Here is a 26,937-nt window from a genome sequence, read left to right as displayed (position 1 = left end):
AAAAAACAAACACAAAATGACCAAAAAAGACACAAAATTACCAAAAAAAGACATGAAGTGACCAAAAAGACTAAAACACATTAACACATGAACACTTTAACACAGTGGAGACAGAGCTGACTTCCAAAATGATTTGGCGACCCCCAGAAATCATCTTGCGACCCCAATTGGGGTCCCGACCCCAAGGTTGAGAACAGCTGCCCTAATCTATATATATATTTGTATATATATATATATGTCTATGGTCTCACGTGTTAAATCCATGGGGAATGTGAAGTCACGGTCCAAACTGTCGCTAATCGATTACTTGACGATCGAAAACCAATACGTCATGTCCAGAGTCTCATAAATCCCTCTGGGGCCTTTTTTTGTAATGGAGACCCACAGAGTGAGCGTTTACATGTGAGAGGGCGTGGCCTGAGGCTTTCCCAGCCGCCACTCTTTACCCCAATGGAAACACATTCAAATGGCTTATGATAACCCATCTTCAACTGTTTCATCAACTGATGTCATTGGCATCAGTTATGATTGAAATGAATGAGGGATGACATAATATTAGCTGAGGTAGGTGTAAACTCTCTCAACTCCCATAAATGGAATTATTTCTTTTCTCCTTATTTAATGTGAGGGTGAGGATCAGAAAGCTGCAGTCTTAACAGCCCTTTGCTTTCAGATGTTTTTTCATATGACATTTTCCAATAATTGCAGTTTTTTTCCACTTCACTGCAAAAAAGCCAACTTGTATTTTTTGGCGTAAAACAGTGATTTAATTTAGTAAAACTTGGAAATATAAATTATTGACATTTAGGGCAATAATGTAAGTTAGCACAACAAAGGAAGCCAGTTGTCTGCTCAAAAACAAGTTGGTGAGTTGTTGTTACTTATATCTTTAAGTTGGGGTTCACAACAAGGGACAATAGTTCTGCTAACTCTTATTTCTTTGTTGTGAAATTTGGTCATTAGCGAAAGCTAGCGGCTAACTAATGCTAGCGGCTAACTGATGCTAGCGGCTAACTGTTGCTAGCGGCTAACTGATGCTAGCGGCGCTGCTTGTTACAGCTACAAGAGTAGCCATTAATCGTATCAATGCTAACTCAAAATTGTGGCTACAACATTAGCTGACATTTCATAGCGGCGTTAAAATCGAGTTAAGCAAACTCAAAAACAAAACTTAAAATATTTAGTTTAATTGTCCAACTTAAAATGTTATCGAAGTTTGTTGCCTTGAAATTTTGAGTTCACCCAACTTTTCTTTTTTTGCAGTGTTGTTGTGACATACTGGTAAGGCTATTCTGTGTCCATGAAGTACTTTGGTGACATTTTCTTTCAACAAAGGTTGTTCACTTTGTCGGAAGGGCATTGTGTTTCCAGAGCTGCACACCAACTTTTCTTAAAATGGGCCGTTTGGTCTTCATCACCATAAAAGTTGCTTTATGTACTGTATGATCCACTACCCTGACTGGCCTAAAGACTAATGCCTGCTAGTATACAAACCTGATTTAGACCCTGAAACTCAATAGCCTTTTCTGCAGCTGTAGCTTTTCTCTCGGCTCACATGAAGAAAATTGTTTAACTGCTGATGGCAAGATATTGCATTTCTTACTGTTTAACCAATGTTTGACCAATAAATCAGACATAGATGTGAGGTGATTAGAACTTATTGGAAACATCTTTTCCATGGGCATCCCTGTATTACTGAGATGAAATGTTTATTTCATATGATTGATATGTTTCTTATGCATTTAAACAGATTAGTAAATGTATATGAAACATTTTTCATGAAAAGTACACTGTTAAGATGATGTTTGCTATGATTTATTACAAATATATGTGATGTTCAGATATTCTAAACCTAAGAGGTTTTAGCTCCGTGGTAATGTACCCCTGAAGAGAAAAGGTTTTATTTGTTTTGCAGTTTGAGTAAGCTTGAAAATTAAGTCCATTTTTTTTCTTTTTGCCTATTATATGACGATTTGGGGCTATTTGTTAATACAATATATTTCATTTTAATGACTTCTTTTGTCGTTTCCATTTTATGAAAGGAATATTTTCTGGCTGTGTTTGCACAGTAACATTTTATGTGAGTAGTTTCATTCTTGTCTGACAATTGTTTCACCTCTACCAGCTGCAGTGTTTTACATTAACTAGCTATATATTTTAAACAACTGTTTATATTGCAAGTGCAGACATGAACATACAGTTGGATCTCAATATGTGACCTAATACTCTACACCAGTAGTTCTCAATCTTTTTGAGTCGCGACCCCCAATTTAACATGCATGTTGTCCGCGACCCCCGCTCACTGAACCACCTTTAAAAGAAACAAAATGACCAAAAAAAGACACACATTGACCACAAAATGACCAAAAACAGATACAAAATGATGCAAAAAAGAAACAAAATGACCAAAAAAAGACACAAAATGACAAAAAAGACACAAAATCACCAAAAAAGACACAAAATCACCAAAAAGACACATGAACACTTTAACACAGTGGAGACAGAGCTGACTTCCAAAATGATTTGGCGACCCCCAAAAATCATCTCGTCATTTTGTGTGTTTTTTTGGTCATTTTGTGTCTGTTTTGGTCATTTTGTGTGTTTTTTGGTCATTTTGTTTCCTTTTTTTGGTCATTTTGTTTCCTTTTTTTGGACATTTTGTGTCTTTTTAGGGTGATCTGAACTGTGCGAGTGAGATTCTGTTCAGTGAGCGGGGGTCACGGACAACATGCATGTTAAATTGTTAAAACTGGGCCAGTCACAGCAAAAAGATTTACAGTGATGAGAAGCACTACAGGTTAGAGAAAAAATATGTATTTTTGATTTTGAAGCGAAGAGTCCCTTTAAAGCTGAGTGGCGTAAACACAGATAAACAGGTGACTACATGTAAGTGATTAATCACATATACACACGGGAGAGAGAGAGAGAGAGAGAGAGAGAGAGAGAGAGAGGTGCTGTTGTCGGTGCCTCCGGTTGGCTGCGCTCTCCTCCTCCTCCTCGGCACCGGACAGACACCGGGAGCGCACCGTTAACGCATGAAGGATGAATGAACTTTAAATCTGCCTCACAACTTTCACTGCCTCTCTCCCTCCCTCTCTCTCTCTCTCTCTCTCTCTCTCTCTCTCTCTCTCTCTCTCCGTCAGTGCCGTGTCTCTCCGGTCCCTCCTCCGCTGTTCTACAAGCCAAACACCACAAGAAGATTTCTCCGACAATGGATTTACTGCAATCACGATCCTACTGTGAATGATCATCACATCTTCTTCTTCTTCTTCTTCTTCTTCTTTCTTTTTTTTTGGCGGATGCTCATTAGCGTCGTGAGTCGAGATGATGGCATCAATAGGGGAATTCGATCCTCTCAACACCAGAGTCCCTGCAACTAAAATAGAAGTTACTGTTTCGTGCCGGTAAGGTCAAACTCACGCAAATACACATTTTAAATCCGTTGAAATGCAGATTAAAAGTCGTGCAATCAGTCTAATATGAAATTCAAATTTACAAGGAGGCAGCATCAAAGAGGCGGAAGTTAATGACATGTACATTTATGTTTTCTTCTGATCTATCTATCTATCTATCTATCTATCTATCTATCTATCTATCTATCTATCTTATGCATGACCTTTTACCTGACGCCACCCTCAGGTAAATGGTAAATCCCATCAGCTGCCTCCATTATGCATCATAGTGATTATAAATCCTATAGACTGTCATGATTTCTGCATGAGGTCCAGCCAATGACCCGCTAGATCACCATTGATATTCACAGACATGCATGCTTGATTATTGAATTGTCTACCGTATGATGCCAGTAAATTCACTAATAATAAAAACCATAAAATACATTATTATATATCTATAAAAGCCCAGAACAATAGAGCACACCTGGTGAGCAGTGTGAATGGTCAGCTGCTTTGCTGGCCGTCTGGCTGGCTGACTGACTGACGGAGCAGTTACAACTCAGGCAGGGTTTTGCAGGCTGTCAACCTGCCTGCTTGGCCGTGTGCTGACTGGCTCTCCAGTCCACTCCTGAATAATGAATAGCTGCTGGTCCCTCCTGAGATCAGCCGGGATTGAAGTGGCCAGACACCTGAGTTAGACAGATCCGACATGGGAGAGGCAGGTTTGGGAGAAGTTGTTTTTCGCCCAAATGATTCGACACAGATACACTGCAAAACCTGAAATCTAAGTAAGATTAAATATCTTATATCAAGGGGATATATGCTTATTTTTTGTCTGATAAGATAGTTCTTCTTAGTCGCTAGTTCATCTTTTATGTTCGACTGTTTCACTTGTTTTAAGTGTTTTGGTCCTTAATTATCTACACCAGTAGTTCTCAACCTTTTTGAGTCGCGACCCCCAATTTAACATGCATGTTGTCCGCGACCCCCGCTCACTGAACACAATCTCACACACACAGTTCAGATCACCCAAAAAGGGAACAAAATGACCAAAAAAAGGAAACAAAATGACCAAAAAGACACAAAATTACCGAAAAAGACACAAAATTACCCCAACAAAGAAACAAAATCACCAAAAAAGACACAAGATTACAAAAAAAGACACAAAATTACACCAAAAAAAGAAACAAAATCACAAAAAAATGACCAAAAAAAGGAAACAAAATGACCAAAAAGACACAAAATCACCAAAAAAAGACACAAAATGACAAAAAAAAGACACAAAATGACCAAAGAAAGGAAACAAAAGGACCAAAAAACACACAAGTTGACCACAAAATGATTTAAAAAAAGACACAAAAGGACCAAAAAAGACACAAATTGACCACAAAATGATTAAAAAAAAACACACAAAATGACCAAAAAACACACAAAATGACCAAAAAAAGACATTAAATGACCAAAAAGACTAAAACACATGAACACTTTAACACAGTGGAGACAGAGCTGACTACCAAAATGATTTGGCGACCCCCAGAAATCATCTCGCGACCCCAATTGGGGTCCCGACCCCAAGGTTGAAAATAGCTGATCTACATAATATATTACAATAAATGCTTGAAACTAGAATATCAACAGTTACAAAGCTCTTTCATCAACACTTACAAGTAAAAAAAACTGCTATTTTAAAGTAATTATTTCTTATTTCAAGCATAACTAAGAAATCATAACTTTGACATAATTTGACCTCTTCACATCCTTAAAACAAGCAGCCAGATGGAATCAATTGTTTTATTATCAATGAAACAATAGAGATGTGTATTGTTGTGTATGTCTGTATGTAATTAATTAGTACATTGGTACATAGCTGTAAATTGACACTTGATATTTAAACATTTAACATGAAACATTTAACAACAACAATAAAAATAAAAATCACTTTTTTTATTAGTTAGAATACACTAATTCTAAGGTATTTTTGGGTCCGTTAAGATTAGTTATTTTTACTTGTTTTGGATAGTCTTGACAAGCCAAATTTTCTTGTTACATTGGCAGATAATTTAGCTATTTTTAAGCAAAATACACCTAATTTATGTACTTTTTTCCTTCTTTTTGAGAGGTTGCTTTTTGCAGTGTACAATTACACACTGTAAACAATTGTCTTGTAAATTAACAGTAAATACTGGCAGCAGGGTTGCCAGCTTTCTACTGTTAATTTTACAGTTCCTCTATTTTTTTTTTACTTTACAGTATGTTACTGTGATAAAACCACATACTGAATTACAGTAAAATCCTGCATTTCATTGATTTTTACAGTAGACTAAAACACAGTATAGTGCTGAAGCTAGTTGCAATATTGTTGCAGTATACAATGCAGTCATTTTTTGTAAATAGAGCAATTACTACGAATTAAGCGCTGTCTTCACTGTAACCTCAATAATTTTAATATACAATATACTGAATGAGTTATTTAAGTGAATACAGCCATTAAAATATCATATATTTTATGGGAAACAGCAAGCTACCTAGAATTATTGCCCAGAATGCATGGTTTTCTACAGTATAATACCTTTTTAATGGAAAACAGTATGTTCCTGTCGCAATTTGGCTGTTTTCTTACAGCAATTTGTTACACTGCATATTATCTCAAGTATTATTCAAGTTTAACCATTTTCCACCGCAAGAACATTATGACCTTTTTCCATTCCTGTTATTATTTTGGAAGATCTAAACTCCTTTTCGTTTTGCCTCCTTTTGCTGAGGATTTGGGGTTTTTTAGGAGGGGATAGCAGGTCAACAGTAGATACCATACAGGTACATCTGAAAAATTAGAATATCATGAAAAGGATAAGAATATTTTTTGTCAGTTATTTCAGAAAGTGAAACTCGTATATTATATAGATTCATTACACATAGAGTGAAATATGTCAGCCTGTTTTTCTTGTAATTTTGATGATTCTGGCTAAAAAGATAATGAAAACACAAAACTCAGTGTCTCAGAAAATTAGAATCAATCAAATCAAACTTTATTTAAATAGCGCTTCATACATAGAAATGTAACGCAAAGTGCTTCACAAAAAATAAAAAATAAAAACAGACAATAAAAATGATAAACCCATCCCTCCCCTCCCCAAGTACACATCTGCACGTACACATACATTCACACACACACACACACACACACACACACACACACACACACACAGACTCTTGACAACAGCCCATAGACTCCTATGGGCTTCAGGTCAGCCCATCTATATAATGTATGAATTTCACTTTATGAAATAATTGACAAAAAATATTGAACTTTTTCATGATATTCTAATTTTTTTAGATGTGCCTCTGTAAAAAAAAGGCACAAAATTACCAAAAATAGATGTAAAAATGACTAAAAAAGACACAAAATGACCAAATAGGAAACAAAATGACCAAAAAGGAAACAAAAATGACCAAAAATAGATGCAAAAATGACCCAAAAAGACACAAAAATGACCAAAAAGACACAAAAATGACCAAAAAAGACATAAAATTACCAAAAAATTACCAAAAAAGAAAAAAAAAATTACCCAAAAAGAGACATCATTTTACCAAAAGAGACACAAAATACCAACTGTGGACTCAAAATTGAACTTTTTCCACAATATTCCAATTTTCTGAAACACTGAGTTTTGTGTTTTCATTATCTCTAAGCCAGAATCATCAAAATTACAAGAAAAACAGGCTTGAAATATTTCACTCTACGTGTAATGAATCTATATAATATACGAGTTTCACTTTATGAAATGATTGACAAAAAATGTTGAACTTTTTCATGATATTCTAATTTTTTGAGATGTACCTGTATAGAGGTGTACATGATATGAAAACTGGGTACCTGAAGATTTATCCAGGATGCAGCTCGGCATTGTGTCAAGATGATCTAATAAATCAACTAATCAGTTAAGTAAACCTGTTAAGGTGTATAGGAGTTGAGAAAATCAATGTTTGGCTTCCTGAAGTCCATTTCCACGCTCAACTACTGTATGTCCCATTTAACTGTTGATTAAATATTACAGTATATTTCTGTTAGAGATATGGTGTTTAGTTCATTTAACAGTGAGAAAAAGTATTTTTTACAAAAAATAAATGCAAAAATAACGGCTTGTATATATATTACAGTATATATTTTTTGCTACAAACCAGTGTATTTTACAAAAAAAATAAAAATAAAAAATAATGTAAAAATGATATATACATTTACGGTGTTTCATTGTTACTGTAACTGAATCAACCCATTTATCATTTTACGGTATTTTACTGTCATGGTTTAGCAGTTTTTCACCGTAAAATCTACAGACATTTTTTTACAGTGTACTGTAGGTCAGCTATTCTCAACCTTGGGGTCCCGACCCCAATTGGGGTCGCGAGATGATTTCTGGGGGTCACCAAATCATTTTGGAAGTCAGCTCTGTCTCCACTGTGTTAAAGTGTTCATGTGTTTTAGTCTTTTTGGTCATTTTGTGTCCTTTTTCTTTTGTCATTTTGTGTCCTTTTTTTTTTTTGTCATTTTGTGTCTTTTTTTTGTCATTTTGTGTCTTTTTAGGTCATTTTGTGTCTTTTTTTAAATCATTTTGTGGTCAATTTGTGTCTTTTTTTGTCATTTTGTGTCTTTTTTTTGTCATTTTGTGTCTTTTTAGGTCATTCTTTTTTTTTTTTTAATCATTTTGTGGTCAATTTGTGTCTTTTTTGGTCAATTTGTGTCTTTTTAGTCATTTTGTGTCTTTTTTTAGTCATTTTGTGTCTTTTTTTGGTCATTTTGTGTCTTTTGTGGTCATTTTGTGTCTTTTTTTGGTCATTTTGTTTCTTTTTTGGGTCATTTTGTGTCTCTCTTGGTCATTTTGTGTCTTTCTTGGTCATTTTGTGTCTTTTTTTGGTCATTTTGTGTCTTTTCTTGTCATTTTGTGTCTTTTTTGATCATTTTGTGGTCATTTTGTGTCTTTTTTTGGTCATTTTGTTTCTTTTTTGGGTGATCTGAACTGTGCGTGTGAGATTGTGTTCAGTGAGCGGGGGTCACGGACAACATGCATGTTAAATTGGGGGTCGCGACTCAAAAAGGTTGAGAACTACTGCTGTAGGTAATACACTGAGTATGTATAAGTACTTAATTAAACCCTACTTAAAAAATCTGAACTATCCCTAACACAAAGACTGGAAGCAGGGGAAAGAGCTGTCTGAAGGTAACAGAAACCATATATAATACACTACTTAACACCAACACTTACATTAATAATACATTCCTCTTCCGGAGGGTTTTCTTCAGCCTTTGACTCATAACCTAGTGTACACTATCGTATATGGCTCACTTACTGGCTTGAATGTTTGGGAGAAAGTTGGCAGCAATGTATTTTTAGATGTTAGTTCCACAGAATAACTTGGGGAGCAATTTAAATCTGCCCATGACCTAACTTTCAGGGGCTTAGCTGAGACTTGAGAAACACTCAGGGGAGCAGAAAAAGGAAAAAAAAAAGAGCGAGATAAAATTCGGGATATGTTAATGAATGAATACATTGTCTTAAAACAATAAGAAATGATCCATTTTTACCTGCACTTGTGCTGTTTTCACAGGAGTCTGCTGGATGTGGATACATTCTCCAAGTCAGATCCAGGTATGTATGAACCCGTAACTTTATAAAAGGCTGGCATTAACCCTCTGGAGTCCATCTATTTATTGAAAATACATGTTTTATTTACAGTAATAACTTTATTTATACATGATATTTAGACAAGCTGAGAACGCCAGGTGAAAGTTCAATCATAGGAGCTTTCACAGTGTGACATTTATGTTTGTAGACCATTTTTAAAATGTGAATTTTCTTTCTACAATCAAAACTATTACTTTTTTTAATTTACATGCAAAAAGACTGTTTTGTAGTTTTATTATTTATTATTTTTTCTGCTGTTTTTGTGTGTATAAATGGTAAAAAAAAAGGGTTCATTTTCATAGAAACCTGTGTCTTTTGTTTTTATTTTGGGTTCCTGGCAGCTTTATACTTTAATTAAAATAAAATGAAAAAAAAAATAAAAAAATAAAAAAATAAATAAAAAATGAACAGAGACAGAAATGAATGCATAGGAAGTTGACAAATTTGAACCAAAATCTCCTGGACTTCAGAGGTTTAATGGAACATTATTCATTATTTAAACAACAATCATTGACAAAATAAACAAAGTATTTTATTGCTGATTTGGAACCTGAACTGAATGAATTGTTGCATTTTTTCCACATTTTGTATACACCAGCATTGTTCCCTATAGTAAGAAAAGCAGTACATACAATGAATGGTGTTCTACTCTCCTCTGGCTCTTACACTGTAAATAAGCCAGAAGGTCAGAGCTATCGATGGGAGAATAAAGAACAAGGACAAGACTAAGGAGGGACTGAAAGTCAAGGTTGAAGAAAGGTCAGGATGTGAGTCTGGCTGAGCTTCAGTATGTTGGCTAGTAAAACATTTGACAGGGGAAGGATTTAAGTGAGGGTTTGATACCCTCACTGCAAAAAAGGGAATCTAAAAACAAGATAAAAACAGTAAATCTGAGGGAAATGATCTTGCTGCATGGACAGCTAATTTACTTTGACAATATTTCTTAAATTAAGATTATTACTAGGGCCGGGACTCAATAAAAAAAAAATTGAATTAGTTAGAGGCTTTGTAATTAATTAATCGAAATTAATCGCATTTTAATTGCATATAAATATTTGACCTGAGAACAGTGAGAAGTAATTTTTTTCACATGGATTTTTAGCATACCATTGAATAATGACTTAATACATGAGCTTAAGCAACAAAAATATTGTTTAATATTGTTTGTATTGTTAAATTGTATTGTATTGTTGTATTGTTAAATTGTATTGTTACATTGTATTGTTAACAGACCAGTGCAATTTTTGCCATTAAGTGTAGCAATAGCATATTTATAAATATAGTACATTTCATAAATCCAGGTAGCCTATTGGTAGGGAGAACTTCTGTAAACTAGAATACTTTGTTTTTTTAAGTAAAACACAATCCACGCTAGCTAGCACACTAGCCGCTAGCTGCTATATGTTTAGCATTGAGGTGATACTTGAGGCTGGATGTGCTGCGGTGATATGGGAATTCCTTGTTGCCTAGCAACACAACCATGCTCTTATGGACGCTTCCATCCATTGGTTTTTAGTAACTAAATGTCCCATCATCCACGGGGCCAACCAAAGCGTCTCATCAGCTTCTTCCTTCATGTTCACTGTGGTTTGTTGTTGTCTCAACTCATCAACGCTAGTTGGTGCTCCAGTATAATCGGTCCTCCTGAAACTCATCCAGTGAGAAACGTTCCGCGGTGCAAAAATAACTTAAAATGCGTCAATTTAATTTTTTTTTACATTTTTGTGTAATTAATTAATCTTAATGAATGCGTTAATGTCCCGGCCCTAGTTTTTATCTTGTTTTAGACACACCTGTTTTGCAGTGTGAACACAGGAACAGTGACAGAAGTCTATTTTGAAAAGCCCCTATCGGAAACTGACATGCTCAAAACTGAAACAAAACTTTGCATTGCTATCAGATGCTGAGGGACAAAGCATCGGTATCCGACGAGTTGGTATGAGGATGATGTGTTTCTGAAACAGTCTGAAGCCCCCCTGTGGAGGCTTGAAAAAGTGAGATAAAATTATATTAAGAATATAACATTTCTTTATAATATTAGGTCTAAAATCCTTGAATAGAGTTGTTAAACACTTTTAAATACACTGATAACAAAATAAATCTGAAAATGTTTATTCACTGAAAACAAAATATAAAAGCTGAAAGAAGACAACAACATTGTAGTTAATGCACTCTGTTTTTGCATTACACAACATTATTATTTTGATGCTGTCTGTACATCTAACTACTGCTATGGTGTTGCAGCTCTGGATGTTTCAGGGCCAATCATCTCTCTGCAGGAAGCAGTCTTGTTGCCACTCCAGTGATAACTCACAAGAAGCATCACAGAGAAGCGCTTAAATATTTATTTTATTTTCAAAGCGCAAAATCTTTCCCAGTCAAGAAATTTTGGGAATGAAACATGAAGAGCTGAGGACGGCATATAACATGCAGAGCTGGATGGCATTAAAACACAAAAAGCATATTACAGGCTATGACAGGGTTAGTTAGAGAGTGAAAGTGGGACACAAGATGTGAGTGTGGTGCTTCAGTCATTTGAAACATTATACTAACCGCCTGCTGCAAGACCTCAATTGATGCACTTCTTAAGAATTGTCATGAGTACACTGTAAAAAAAATTCTGTTGCTTTTACAGAAAAAAAAATGGCAGCTGGGGTTACCAGAATAATTCTGCAAAAAACAGTACAAATGTAAACAACTTTACAGAACAACTTGTATATTTCAATGCACAATAAGCAAAATCTTCACGTAACATTTGCATAAATAATTACTATAAAAGCAGCATCATCCTGTTAAATTAGCAGTAAAGGACGGTAGACACAAAATTACTTAAAAAAGACACAAAATGACCCCGAAAATACACAGAATAACTAAAAAAGACACAAAATGACCCAAAAAAGACACAAAATGACCCAAAAAAGACACAAAATAACTAAAAAAGACACAAAATGACCAAAAAAGACAGAATGACCAAAAAAGACACAAAATTATATAAAAAAGATACAACATGACCCAAAAAAGACACAAAATGACCCCAAAAATACACAAAATAATTAAAAAAGACACAAAATGACCAAAAAAAGGCAGAATTACCAAAAAAGACACAAAATTATATAAAAAAGATACAACATGACCCAAAAAAGACACAAAATGACTAAAAAAGACACAAAATTATAAAAAAAAAAAAGAAGACAAAATGACCAAAAAAAGTAATTAAAGGGACCTTCCACACACAACACGGTAAAGTGCCATTCATATAAAACTCACATTAAACTTTCATATCAAGGTGGGGGCCACAAAATATCGTCACGAGGGCCACATTTGGCCCACGGGCCGCGAGTTTGAGACCCCTGATTTAGAGTAATCAGTGTTACAACAATATTAGCACATGATTATTGTGCATTTATAGCTTAATAATGTAAAATGCATTGATACAGAGAGAGGTTAAATACAAAGTTAATGAATTACTCATAATGAATCAGATACACTGCAAAAAAGCCAACTTGTATTTTTTGCCCTAAAACAGTGATTTAAGTTGGTAAAACTTGGAAATATAAATTTTTGACATTTAGGGCAATAATGTAAGTTAGCACAACAAAGGAAGCCAGTTGTCTGCTCAAAAACAAGTTGGTGAGTTGTTGTTACTTATATCTTTAAGTTGGGGTTTACAACAAGGGACAATAGTTCTGATAACTCTTATTTCTTTGTTGTGAAATGCGGGAAAACGGCGAAATGCGGTCAATAGCGAAAGCTAGCGGCTAACTGAAGCTAGCGGCTAACTGATGCTAGCGGCGCTGCTTGTACAAGATTAGCCATTAGCGTATCAATGCTAACTCAAAATTGTGGTCGCAACATTAGCTGACATTTCATAGCAATCGTGCCAATTCAGCACATTGCAGAATTTAGCAGGAGTAAGGATTAAAAGTTATTACAATGTAAAATTATAAGTTAGCACAACTTACAGTTGAGTTGACAAAAATCTGAATTCAGAGTTGAGCAAACTCAAAAACAAAACTTAAGATATTTAGTTTAGTTGTCCAACTTATAATTTTATCGAAGGTTGTTGCCTTGAAATTTTGAATTCAGCCAACTTTTCTTTTTTAGCAGTGCAGTGACCCCCATCCACAGAGACAGAATGACAGATTATTCTAACAGGAACTACCTTTAACTCCAGCTATGTTTAAATCCATAATAAAATAATAATCATTTTTAGCTTCACAGAAGTGCCTGAACACAATGATCATAGCACAAAGCGTGGCAGACAAGGCTCTAGACGAATGCCAAGAAAATGCTTTCGGTGGAAACATGATGGTGACAAAAAGACTGAGTGCATTTGTCCCTCTGAAAAGACTTCAGAAAGTCGAAGAGCTGTAGAAAGAAAATTACAGGGAGTACATCTTCTCTTCAACTGGCAATCCAAACTTCTCTGTCACAAGTCTCAGTTCTTTATTCCTCCTGCCCTCCTGACACTAAAGCTTTCTACCTTTACCAACTACAAGTCCAGCAGCCTTTGAACAGAAAAGCACCTTTGACAGCCTATTAGGTGCAATTTTCTTTCCACCCAAATCATCCAGACAGTCAGCTTTTTAAATGAGTCACACACATCACAGCTGGAGAGCACAGCTGTCTAACTTTGGGCCAGGCTGGTCTCGGGGCTCGGTTGATAATGCCTGTGACTAGCCAGTATGGACCAAGGTTATTATAGTTAACGAAAACTAACGAAATAACGAAAAGTAGAATTGAAAAAACATTTTCGTTAACTGAAATAAAAATGAAAACTAGAGTTTTTAAAAAAACGATAACTCACACTGCAAAATAAGAAAAGTTGGGTGAACTCAAAATTTCAAGGCAACAAACTTCGATAAAATTTTAAGTTGGACAATTAAACTGAATATTTTAATTTTTGATTTTGAGTTTGCTCAACTCTAAATTCAGATTTTTGTCAACTCAACTGTAAGTTGTACTAACTTATAATTTTACATTGTAATAATTTTTAATCCTTACTTCTGCTAACTTCTGCAATGTGCTGAATTGGCACGATTGTAACGCCGCTATGAAATGTCAGCTAATGTTGCGACCACAATTTTGAGTTAGCATTGATACGCTAATGGCTACTCTTGTAGCTGTAACAAGCAGCGCCGCTAGCATCAGTTAGCCGCTAGCATCAGTTAGCCGCTAGCATCAGTTAGCCACTAGCATCAGTTAGCCGCTAGCTTTCGTTAATGACCGAATTTCACCGCTTTCCTGCATTTCACAACAAAGAAATAAGAGTTAGCAGAACTATTGTCCCTTGTTGTGAACCCCAACTTAAAGATATAAGTAACAACAACTCACCAACTTGTTTTTGAGCAGACAACTGGCTTCCTTTGTTGTGCTAACTTTCATTATTGCCCTAAATGTCAGTAATTTATATTTCCAAGTTTTACCAACTTAAATCACTGTTTTAGGCCAAAAAACACAAGTTGGCTTTTTTGCAGTGTAACTGAAACTGTATTGTGTGGTTACAAAACTAAAATTATAGTGAAAATGTCTTTAGTTTTCGTTTTTGTCAACTTTGTTCATTCATAATTCAGTGTTTCTATTTGAACATGCAACACATGGTAAATATGTTTACTGAGACTGGGATGTTTACACTCCAACCAAAATTCAAAACACCCAGAACTGTATGAGTTAATAACCTTATTGGGGCTGAGATGGATAAACCAAAGGAAATAAAGGCAACATTTATTATGACCTCTTTGAATCTGGCACCCAACACAAACACAAAGCCTTTCAATCAGTCTACAACATGGGCCAGCAGTGTTCAGACCTGCCCACTGCAGCTGGAAGATGCTCTAAGAGAGACACTGATAGTGATTGGAACCTAAGTCACATACACAGCTGAGTGTTGTTGTTTTTTTTTTTGTTTTTTTTGCATATATGCATCTACAACAAGTTGGGATTTATGATGCAATTCTTATGTTTTCTCTCCTCTTTGGTTGAAATCCATTAAAAAACATGACTGTATGATTAGATTCAGCTCAAGCGTGCAACAGAAATATTGTATTTGCACAGCACAGGTTTGTGAAATGTCACGGTTTTGGGATATACGCTTTTTGGTTTGGTTAGGTACGGTTTGCTACAGAGAGAAGACATTGCTGATTTCAATATGCTTTTGTAGTATATTTTATGTTACAAGTGGTATATTTTATGTTACTTTTAATTTAAGTCTTCTGCTTTACTAAAGGGCCCCATTAAGGTGAAAAGTAGACCTAGCAGCGTGCTCGTTCACAAAAACGTGCCAGATACGTTGAAGATGTGGGTTGTTACAATTATGGTTTACAGAATTGCTTAAAAATTTCCTAACACAGACAGAAAATGCAGATAACTTAACACCCAGTTTTAGTTAAAACATTTTTTTTTTCATTTCTGATTTGAGCATGAATTGTCGCTTTGACCTATGTGTTAAAAACAGAGATGGTACTAAAAGGTGATTAGCTAACCTCAAAAAAGGACTAGAAATATTTGCAAATTTCTGTTTGTGGACAGATGAAAAATTGTGTTAATGAGCTACAGAGGTGCTGATAGGTGGGTTTTTGAATCTATGATTTTAAAGCTAAGCTAGCTGTTTGCACTGCTTGCAGTCTTTATGCTAAGCTAGGTTAATTGCTCCCCATCTCCAACATAAGAGTGGTATAGCCCTATAGCTCTACGGAGTTTTTTAGTTTCTCTTATCTCTTTGTTTTGATTGTGCTTGCCAGCAATTTAAATTCAGCAGAATTTTGTGTAGTATATTTTATGTTTCAAGTGGGTCACAGTCAGACCTTCTGTTCAGAACAGAACTGTAACAACTGGTTTAAACCAGAATAATAAACTGTAGGATCTGGTATTTGACATTAGAGGCTGTGGAATATGAATATAAACGGTATAGGTTGTATCCTTGGTGAAAAGGTTGCTTGTTCACGAAAACGTGCCCCATACGTTGAAGATGTGGGTTGTTACAATTATGGTTTACAGAATTGCTTAAAAACGCCCTAACACGGACAGAAAAGGCAGATAGAACAAGGGCTTTTACTGGAGGTAGACCTTTTTCAGCAGCCTTTGATATTGGTCAAAGTTCTCCTCTGCTGTTGCTAGGCAGTTTATTCTGATGTCTGGTAATAAAGAAAACTAAAAGGAACTTTGACTTGATCTTTAATTCACTTTCTCATTCAATTTGAGGTTGTAAATTTACACCACACTTTTATTTAAGTATTTCTTTAGCTAAAAAGGTAGCAACTGTTTGCCTTAACAAAATGGCTAACAACATAAATACTTCTTCATTGTCAAATTGTCAAATCTTGTTCGAAAGAGTCGCTTCTCTAATACAGCTATTCTCAACCTTGGGGTCAGGACCCCAATTGGGGTCGCGAGATGATTTCTGGGGGTCGCCAAATCATTTTGGAAGTCAGCTCTGTCTCCACTGTGTTAAAGTGTTCATGTGTTAATGTGTTTTAGTCTTTTTGGTCATTTAATGTCTTTTTTTGGTCATTTTGTGTTTTGTTTTTTTGTCATTTTGTGTCTTTTTTTGGTCAATTTGTGCCTTTTTTGGTCACTTAATGTCTTTTTTTGGTCATTTTGTGTTTGTTTTTTTGTCATTTTGTGTCTTTTTTTGGTCATTTTATGTCTTTTTTGGTCATGTTGTGTCTCTTTAGGCCATTTTGTGTCTTTTTTTGATCAATTTGTGTCTTTTTTTACCATTTTGTGGTCAATTTTTGTCTTTTTTGGTCATTTTGTTTCCTTTTTTGGTCATTTTCTGTCTTTTCTGGTCATTTTGTGTCTTTTTTGGTCATTTTGTTTCCTTTTTTTGGTCATTTTGTTTCCTTTTTGGGTGATCTGAACTGTGCGTGTGAGATTCTGTTCAGTGAGTGGGGGTCGCGGACAACATGCATGTTAAATTGGGGGTCGCGACTCAAAAAGGTTGAGAACTACTGACCCAGCATAAGTGCTTGGAGCTTTGGTTCTCACACTTCTCATGTGAGCATCACCTGAGAAGGAATATAAAAAGGTGACCATGTCAGGTTTAGCTCACAGTTAAAGCTCTGCTTGGCCTATTTTCTTCCATGCCATATTCTCCTGTGTCCATTCCTGAATCAGACTTTCTGCATGACAGCCCCACACTGCAAAAAAGGTGTGTCTGAAAACCAGATAAAACAGTAAATCTGAGGGAAATGATCTAGCTGCATGGACAGATAATGTACCTTGACAAGATTTATTAAATTAAGATTATTAAATCTAGAAATAAGCATGTTGAACGCTTAAATTACGAAATTATCTAACAATACAATTGTAAAGTTTTTGGTAACACTTTACAATAACCAACTAAGTTATGTTTATAGATGGTTTATAGACCAATTATTAACCATTTACAAAGTGCTAAACATATTTAATCTTTAAATGTTTTCAACCAATTTCTTAAAGTTATATGAATCATTTTAAAATCATTAACATACTTAATATGGTGTTAAAATGTTATAATCAGTGCAACTAAAACTATTAATAAACTATTCATTTTAATTTAATTGTTTGTTAATGGTAAAATAACTATAAACTTACATTAATATACAATCTATTTGCCATTTATAAATTACTTAGTTAGTTAAAGATTAATACATTACATATTTACCATTATGAATATACAGTTTATAAATGATGATTGAACGTTTTTTTTTATTTTTTTTATCTTGGTAAGAAACAAATAATTTGCAGTGCACTCTGCTCGGGCCAGTTAATTGCTGCTTGCAGCTTTAATTTATCTTGTTTTAAGTTAATTTCTTATTTTAAGCATTTAACATGCTTATTTCTAGATTTAATAATCTTTATTTAAGAAATCTTGTCAAGGTAAATTATCTGTCCATGCAGCAAGATCATTTCCCTCAGATTTTGTGTTTTTATCTGGTTTTTAGACTAAACACCTTTTTTGCAGTGCAGTTTTCAGCTTTGACCACTCTGAGGTTTCACACTGTATAATGATATAAAGTGCATCATTTTGCAACACTTTGTTAACTGCTCCCATCAAACCGGATTGGATCTAACAAGCGAGCAATAACTCTCAAATTGTGGCCATCATAGCAAGCCTAAATGACTGACAAGCTTAACAACCTGCAATCTGATGACACGTTCACTGGCATCCTGGTAATTGCAGAAGCTCCACTGCAGCACACCATTTATCCCTAATGTCTCTGTCTGAACATTTCTGAACATGGTCATAATCAAAACATAACAGAAACTCTAGCACACCACTTTCTGTCTATTACAATATTGCAAATGCTGAGAGCTGTTATTGTATCCACTTAGCAGAGTGTTATTTGGATATGTATCTGAATACACCTGTTCACAGGTGTTTTCATAAGTTGGACCACAAACCCTTAAACCTTCAGTTAACCCTTTGATGCACAACATATAAACACCTTCTAATGCCAACACAAAAATGACCTGCATCCATTTCTCATGTTATTTAATGATGCTGCTGTGTGTTTCTATCTTTTTAAATCAATTTATTTTATGGTTGAATAGTCCAAGTATTCTTTAAATATCTTTTTTTTTTATTACAACCTATCATTATATCCATTTTTTCCTTTCATAAATTGTGAAGAAAAGTAGTTTTTGTATTATTACATCAATTTTACACGTGTGAAAAATGACTCTGAAATTACTCATTTAAAATTAAATGACCTAATACTATAATAATAGTAATTTGTTTCAAATAGTTACTTTAGCAGTAAGAGGGGCCAAACACTCATATATTTAATATATTTCACATGTTTATGTATAATTTTGTCACACATACAGTGTATCTGGAAGGTATTCACAACGCTTCACATTTTCCACATTTTGTTATGTTCTTCTTATCCCTAGTATGTTATGTTATGTATCTTAAATTAATTTAAATTATTTTTCCTTAAAATTATACACACAATACCCCATAATGACATTTTTGACCCATGTGCATTAGAAGCAGTGACACAAAAAGGGTTTTTATTCAAAAAGTAAGAAATGAAAACAAAAAATTAGGATGTATGATGATCAAAAACAAGTTGATTGAGGAAAATCTGGAATACTGAATGATGAAATTTATTCATTGAAAAGATATAGAAAATAAAAACTCAGTCGGGTCACTTTAGACCCATGTTGTGCATCAAAGGGTTAAGTGATATATTTATGATCACAGCTGCTAACTGCTGTTAGCGTCCTGCCTTCATGACTCCAGTCTCCAAAATGGCTAACAACATAAACACTTCTTCATTGTCAAATTGTCAAATCATGTTCGAAAGAGTCGCTTCTCTAGACACTGCTGGTCATGTCCAGTGTGAATTTATTGATTTATTTTAAGTTTAAGTTAACTGGTGTGAGTAGGTAAATAATGTAACTAAGTACATTTACTCAAGTACTGTACTTAACTACAACTTTGAGGTACTTTATTTTGAGTATTTCCATTTTGTGCAACTTTATACTTCTACTTCACCACATTTTGAGGCAAATATTGAACTTTAAAATAAGAAATTAACTCTTAAAACAAGATAAACACTTCTAAATATCTTAAATGTATCTTGTAAGAGTTAATTTCTCATTTTAAGTGTTCAACATGCTTATTTCTAGATTTAATAATCTTAATTGAAGAAATCTTGTCAAGGTAAATTATCTGTTAGTGTCCTGCCGTCATGACTCCAGTCTCAGCTGTTGGATATTTGTCACCAAACTTTCATGGATGGAGGCAAATGCTATGGGAGTAATGTGACTGCAGTTTATGACAGGAAGTCATTAGTGGTGTGGGTGCCATGCAGGAGAGAGGAGATTGACCTACTCAATCAGTGATTCTTTTTCCACCTCTCATGTAAACCACTTAATCAAATTACACACGCCTAATCAGAGCTACTTGTTTGACAGGAATAGCTGTAGACTTCTGATTGTGTAAATGCTAAATATAGTCACGTCACAGGACAGAGAGTACAGAAATAAACAATCCAAAATCAGGGGGGGAAGTTTTTCTCTATTCACCTGAATAGAGTGAGCAACTCATCTTCAGCTCTAATTACATTCAGAACTACAAGGACAGCACTCAGGAAATGGGTGAGCTGTTTATTACAACCCCAAGTTGGTCTAAGGCAGTAGTTCTCAACCTTTTTGAGTCGCGACCCCCAATTTAACATGCATGTTGTCCGTGACCCCTGCTCACTGAACAGAATCTCACACGCAGTTCAGATCACCCAAAAAAGAAACAAAATGACCTAAAAAAGGAAAAAAAATGACCAAAAAAGACAAATTGTCCACAAAATGACCAAAAAAGACACAAAATGACCAGAAACGACACAAAGTGACCAAAAAAGACACAAAATGACCAGAAAAGACACAAAATGACCAAAAAAGACACATAATGACCAAAAAAAGACACAAAATGACCCAAAAAATAAACAAAATTACCAAAAAAAGACACAAAATGACAAAAAAAATACACAAAATTACCAAAAAAAGAAATAAAATGACCAATAAAGTCACAAATTGACCACAAAATGAAAAAAACAGACACAAAAAAAGACACAAAATGACCCAAAAAAAAGACATTAAATGACCAAAAAGACTATAACACATGAACACTTTAACACAGTGGAGACAGCTGACTTCATAAATTATTTGGCGACCCCCAGAAATCACCTCCCGACCCCAAGGTTGAGAATAGCTGGTCTAAGGGAGTAACATAAAGCTAAAAAAAGTTAAAGTTAGAGCAGTCCCCGACCATGGCAGCCTACATGTTGAAGTATCCTTGAGCAAGATACTGAACCCCAAATTGCTCCCGATGCTGCGTTCATCGGTGGGTGAATGAATTCCCAATGGTGGCAGGTGGCACCGTTCAGGGTAGCCTCTGCCACCAGTATGAATGTGTGTGTGAACGGGTGAATGAGTCAGTAGTCTGTAGTGTAAAGAGCTTTGAGTGGTCGCAAATCGACTAGAAAAGCTATATAAGTGCAGGTCCATTTACCATTTAATAACCCCATTATTGTTGCCGCCAATGTCGTAAAGAAAGTAACTGGGTGATGTCTGTCTGAGACAACAACCTAGAAAATACCATCAAGACAAGACACGTTGCATTTGTTTTCAAACATAGATGTTCATGTCTTTTGCACTGCAAGGGTTTTTTGGCATAGACTGTATATAAATAATGGACGTAGTGACTGTGGCGTCACCAGTTTGTTTGTGGCCCGTTGGAAGCATCAAGTTCAGCATTACACTGGTCTCCGTCTTGTTTGTGATATGGGGAGCAGACCATATCTGGACTGTGGAGGAGGAGAGGGATCTGATCACTGACTACAGCCTCTCTACACCTCAACCTGACTGAGAGAAGCTGCTGCTAATTCATGTTAGCATTAACTGGAGCATTAACTGGATGTTAGTTTTGGCTAGCAACAAACAAAAACAAAATGTACGTTACTTACCTCAGAAAACTGAGCAGCGACTCCTTGGAGTGTCTGTTAGTCCAACCAAACGCTGAACAAGACATTTTAATGAACAAAACGTTCAAATAAACTGTCATTAAGTGAAAATACAGTGAAAGGGTCAAAGTTATGAGACCAAATCGCGAAACGTCCTTTTTTATATCTATATAACGTTATATATTACTTTATTGACACGTTGCCATGGATACGCTTTGTTCTGCTTCTCTCCTGGTGACGGCTCGCCTTTTTAGCCACCTGTCAATCAAAAGTAGCCCCGCCCCAAATTATTCTTAATCTTCTATTTTCTTCTAAATGGGGCCATTATTTACACTATTAACATCAAATTGTCTTGAAGAAGATTTTTCACTAGTGATTGAGACCATAGTGTTGTCCTTAAAATTCTGAGGTAATAAATCAAGTGAGAAGTTTTCTCATTTTGCACTGAAATGAATGGACAGAAATGTTTTTGCAGCCAAACTTAGCACCCCCTGCTGGAATTTTCGGTTGAATGCAGCTTAAGGCACTTCCTGGTTTGCCTCCCTGGTCAGACCCGGAGGTTGCCTCCTGGTTTTGGGGTGTAATGATAGTGGGGAGCCTCACCACTGTTTTGGCTAAACCACAGTTGGATTTGGCAGACAATGGAACCAGGTTTAGTAAGCTCTACGGCCATCGTGGCAAAGGCAAATGGGCCGAAGCAGCCATTGTTGGAGGAAGCCTAGAATGGAAAAGGACAAACCAAGTGACTGAGCAAGAGGCTGCTGGACAAGAGTCAATCTCAGACTGGCTTTTGCAGAGCTGCATGAAATAAAAGGCTGCAAGACAAACGTGAGGTTGGCCATCTTGCTGTTGGGCTAGTAAGTAAAAATAGCTGGTCCTGGCTGTGATGTAGCCCCTGGTTTGTTTTAGCGTTAGCAACATGGCTATTTTTAGCCTGATCTTGGTGCTATGATTCCATTGTTTGTCATTTCTGCTACGTGGGAATAGCTACTTTAAGCTATTTTATTGAGTTGTGAGCTATTTGTTTAATCCTAAGATATTTTATTGAGTTGCTTCATAGCATAATGTTCCCTAGTAGACTTTTTTTTGTGGGAAGACTGATGGTATTATTCCATAGCCATTACATTGTACAGTCAGCATTTACTTCAGAATGATAAATTAAAGCACAAAACTTGTTTGTTACCACATTACCTGATTAACTGAAATTGAAACTTCACACATCAACACGCACATCACACCCTGCTATTTCACCAATTCCAAGGACCATTAAGGTGCCTAAATTACTAAACACAAGTGAAGGCATGGTGGAGGAAAAAGATTCATTATTTGACTATCGGTCATTATCAGACAAAAGTCACCTGAACACACCTTATAAGTGTTGTTTATTTGTTTTTCAGAAAAACTGTATGTAGTAAACATTTGATGGATTGATCAATTATTCAGCTGATAAAATATGAATCAACAATTTTTAATTAATTAATTAATTAATTAATAATTAATTAAAGCTGAAGTGCAGGACATTTGCATATAAATTAAGTCAGTTACTTTCAAGCCTTTGGCAAAAGAGTTCACACACTGCTGATTAAGACTATCGCCAACAGGGAAAGCTCTCTGTTTTTCCCAGTATACTGCAGTTGTGGTGTCTGAGATCACATTCCTGCACTGAGACAGCTTGGTTAATGTTAAATACTAATGCAGTGTCTCTTTGGTATTATTTGCACAGAAAGACTTGAGGAGAGCACTTCTGGGGGCTGATGCATCTGCACAATAGACTGTATAATAATACTGTAGACTAGTGTTGGGACAGTGAAGCTTCGTGAAGTATTTGCTTTATTTATGGAGCCCACTAGATGGCGCTCTTTGTTTAACAAAGGGCTGAAAACACACTCAGTTATCAATGCTGAAGCCTTTTTTTGAAGCCAAGTCCGCCATCTAATGGGGTCAAAAAATAAAGCAAATGCTTCACGAAGCCTCATTGTCCCAACACTACTGTAGACGATATAATAATACTGTAGACTAAATAATAATGTAGTCACTGTGACGTCATCTATTGGTTTGTGGAATACATTTTTATTAAAGATATATTTTGGTCATTTTTGATAGAGAATCAGTCAGGTTCTACAAATACTAGAACACAGGTTGTTTAAATCCACAACGTTAAGAAGTTTTCAGCTCTACTATGGTTTAGATCAGCTATTATTGGCGTACAATTGGGTTTGCGAGATGATTTCTGGGGGTCGCCAAATCATTTTGGAAGTCAGCTCTGTCTCCACTGTGTTATAGTGGTCATGTGTTTTAGTCTTTTTTTTGTCATTTTGTGTCTTTTTTTAAGTCATTTTGTGTCTTTTTTTGGTCATTTTGTTTCCTTTTTTGGTCATTTTGTGTCTTTTTTTTTAAAAATCATTTTGTGTCTTTTTTTAGTCATTTTGTGTCTTTTTTTAAAGTCATTTTGTGTCTTCTTTTGGTCATTTTGTGTCTTTTTTTAAGTCATTTTGTGTCTTTTTTGGGTTATTTTGTATCTTTTTAAAGTCATTTTGTGTCTTTTTTTGGTCATTTTGTTTCCTTTTTTGGTCATTTTGTGTCTTTTTTTAAGTAATTTTGTGTCTTTTTTTTGTCATTTTGTGTCTTTTTTTAGTCATTTTGTGTCTTTTTTTGGTCATTTTGTTTCTTTTTTGGGTGGTCTGAACTGTGCGTGTGAGATTGTGTTCAGTGAGCGGGGGTCGCGGACAACATGCATATTAAATTGGGGGTCGCGACTGAAAAAGGTTGAGAACTACTGGTTTAGATATTCTGCCTGTGATGTTGCAGATCTCTACCAGTGAGAGTGAAAACAGGTGTGCATCATTATGTCCTCTCAGCAGTGAGCGACTGAGTTTTCTCAACTGAGAGCAACACTATTTCAAGACCGAAAAAAACCTTAAGTCAAGGTCCACTTATCAACTTTGAACCATGCTTCAGTCTTAATGAGCATGGTCTTTTTCTAGGCTCAAGAATGAACTGAGGACCAAACTCAGAGACAGAAACTGAGCTCCTGAGAAGTTCACTACAAGCAAAGAGAGAAAAAGTCAAACAGCCTGTGAGAGCCTGTGAGGCTATAATGATGTGGGTGCATATTATCATGTGAGGTTGTGAAGGATCAAAGTTAGTGATCAATGACAGATCCACAGTGCAGAGACCATGAGAGAGATAACATCACCGACATGAAAGATGGAGGCACATGATTGCACATTTGGGACACATACAAAAATAGAAAGAATGAGCAAATTAGAGACACAGAACCCAAAAGCTTCTAGGCTTTGATGGTACTTCATATCAGATGATACTTTATGATACCCAGTTAGAGATATTCACTCTCATTTCAGTGCAGTATTGAATCACAGTTTTGTCTCTGAGGTAGTCAGAGCTGTAGCCTTGGATCTGATTAGATTTTCTTCAAGAATATGATGGGAAAATGATATTTTTTTTGTCCCCCTCGTTAGAGTTTCAGTCGCCAATCCTTTTGAGCGTATTGTGTATTTGTGTGTTGCAGCTCTGTGCAGGAATGTGCCAAGATACCCAGCAAAGACTCTGAAGTACTCCTCCTTATCTAATTTATTGACGACTCAGTGTTTGTCCTTGGGGATGTTGTATCACGTTGCCTGGTCATTGTGTAAATTAAATTTATTTCTTCTACTCCACCATCAAATTACCTGATGCCTCTCTTCATCCACCCACACATGAAGGATGTATAACTTTGCAATCGATGTGTGTCTGAAGTGAAGAACCAAGAAGCTGGCTGATTTCTTATTGATGTTTTAGATGGAAATTAGGCAAACATATCAAAGATGACATACAGTATATCCATTTCAGTGCAGTGCTCTGTCTTACCGAGACAGAAAGCTTCCAATTATTTTCATTAGTTCTTTCCACTTTTAGCTTTATGCTGAGTTACAATGCAAGTCCTTCTTTTTACTCTTGACATTGACATTTTTCTTTTTATGTTTAATTTAATATGACTTAAAAAGAGCGTGCACCCCAGGCATGCAGTGTTCAGGGTTGCAACGCTGAAATTTCTTCTTGGTATTATTCGTCTCAGCTATTACAGTCTGTGATCTTGACTGAGTCCAGCTTCTTTTTTTGACTCTTTTCCTTTTTGCCTTTCTGTTGAACTTTGCTGACAAATTTCTCATAGAGATAAAAATGTTTTTAAAGCGGTAATAATATCAGTACCAACAATGGCTTAAATTAATATGTGTAATGTGAAAGTGATCTCTTCTCGTAACCCAAATACTCTGCATCTTTTCTGGGCTCTATGCAGAGATTAAATACATTTCAGTTACCTGTTTTAGTTTTTGGCCCGCAACTTTACTATTTTAGTTGGGTCTGACTGCCCCAACAGCTTCATTTCTTATGGCCCTTGGTTTGACATACCAATGAACACAGAAACCACATTGATATAGTTTTGGATGTGAGGAGCATGGTGTGTTTCTTTTTGCTATTTACATGCAAAGGGACTTTTCAAAATAAACGGTTAATTTAAGGCAATAAAATCACTTGACCGAAATTAGGGTAAAACAACTGGGTTGGGTTTTAAACAACTACTTCAGTACTGGATGCAGTTATGCAGGTCGACTGCATTTCACATATTTTAGGAAGAAGTCAACGCAGTAATGGCAACTTGATTACTTCCGGTACTTCTCCAAATTTCTCTATATCTCTATACCTATATAAGAAAATATGTCACTCTTTGTATTAGCCCACCTCTTATACCCATAATGTGCTGTGGCTCAGTTGGTAGAGCGTTCATCCAGTAACTGGAAGGTTGGTGGTTTGATCCCCGACCATGGCAGCTTCATGTCAAAGTATCCTTGAGCAACATACTGAACCCCAAATGTGTGTGAATGACCCAATGGTGGCAGGTGGCACGGTTTAGGGTAGCCTCTGCCACCAATATGAATTTGTGTGTAAATGGTTGAATGAGCGTAGTGTGTAGTGTAAAGCGCTTTGGATAAAAGCGCTATATACACTGCAAAAAAAGAAAAGTTGGGTGAACTCAAAATTTTAAGGCAACAAACTTCCATAAAATTTTAAGTTGGACAATTAAACTAAATATTTTAAGTTTTGTTTTTGAGTTTGCTCAACTCTGAATTATGATTTTTGTCAACTCAACTGTAAGTTGTACTAACTTATAATTTTACATTGTAATAACTTTTAATACTTCTGCTAACTTTTGCAATGTGCTGAATTGGCACGATTGTAACGCCGCTATGAAATGTCAGCTAATGTTGCGACCACAATTTTGAGTTAGCATTGAGACGCTAATGGCTACTCTTGTAGCTGTAACAAGCAGCGCTGCTAGTATCAGTTAGCCGCTAGCATTAGTTAGCCGCTAGCTTTGGCTAAAGACCGAATTTCACCACTTTCCCGCATTTCACA

General features: G+C 35.6%; 1 protein-coding gene across 1 annotated transcript in view; it reads left to right on the top strand.

Moving 5' to 3' along the window:
• Positions 1 to 491: 491 nt before the first annotated feature.
• The window catches only part of LOC131971386 (copine-9-like), a 158,731-nt gene continuing 132,285 nt past the window's right edge, over positions 492 to 26,937 (top strand). Inside the window, exons 1-3 of the mRNA XM_059332809.1 lie at positions 492 to 564; positions 3,311 to 3,404; positions 9,000 to 9,040. Of these exons, the coding sequence (XP_059188792.1) occupies positions 3,325 to 3,404; positions 9,000 to 9,040 (121 nt within the window). The 5' untranslated portion in view covers positions 492 to 564; positions 3,311 to 3,324. The remainder of the gene's footprint in view (positions 565 to 3,310; positions 3,405 to 8,999; positions 9,041 to 26,937) is intronic.

Source organism: Centropristis striata, chromosome 5, assembly GCF_030273125.1.
Source record: "Centropristis striata isolate RG_2023a ecotype Rhode Island chromosome 5, C.striata_1.0, whole genome shotgun sequence".
NCBI lineage: Eukaryota > Metazoa > Chordata > Actinopteri > Perciformes > Serranidae > Centropristis > Centropristis striata.
Note: the sequence above shows the minus strand (reverse complement) of the source record. Positions and strands in the feature narration are given on the sequence as shown.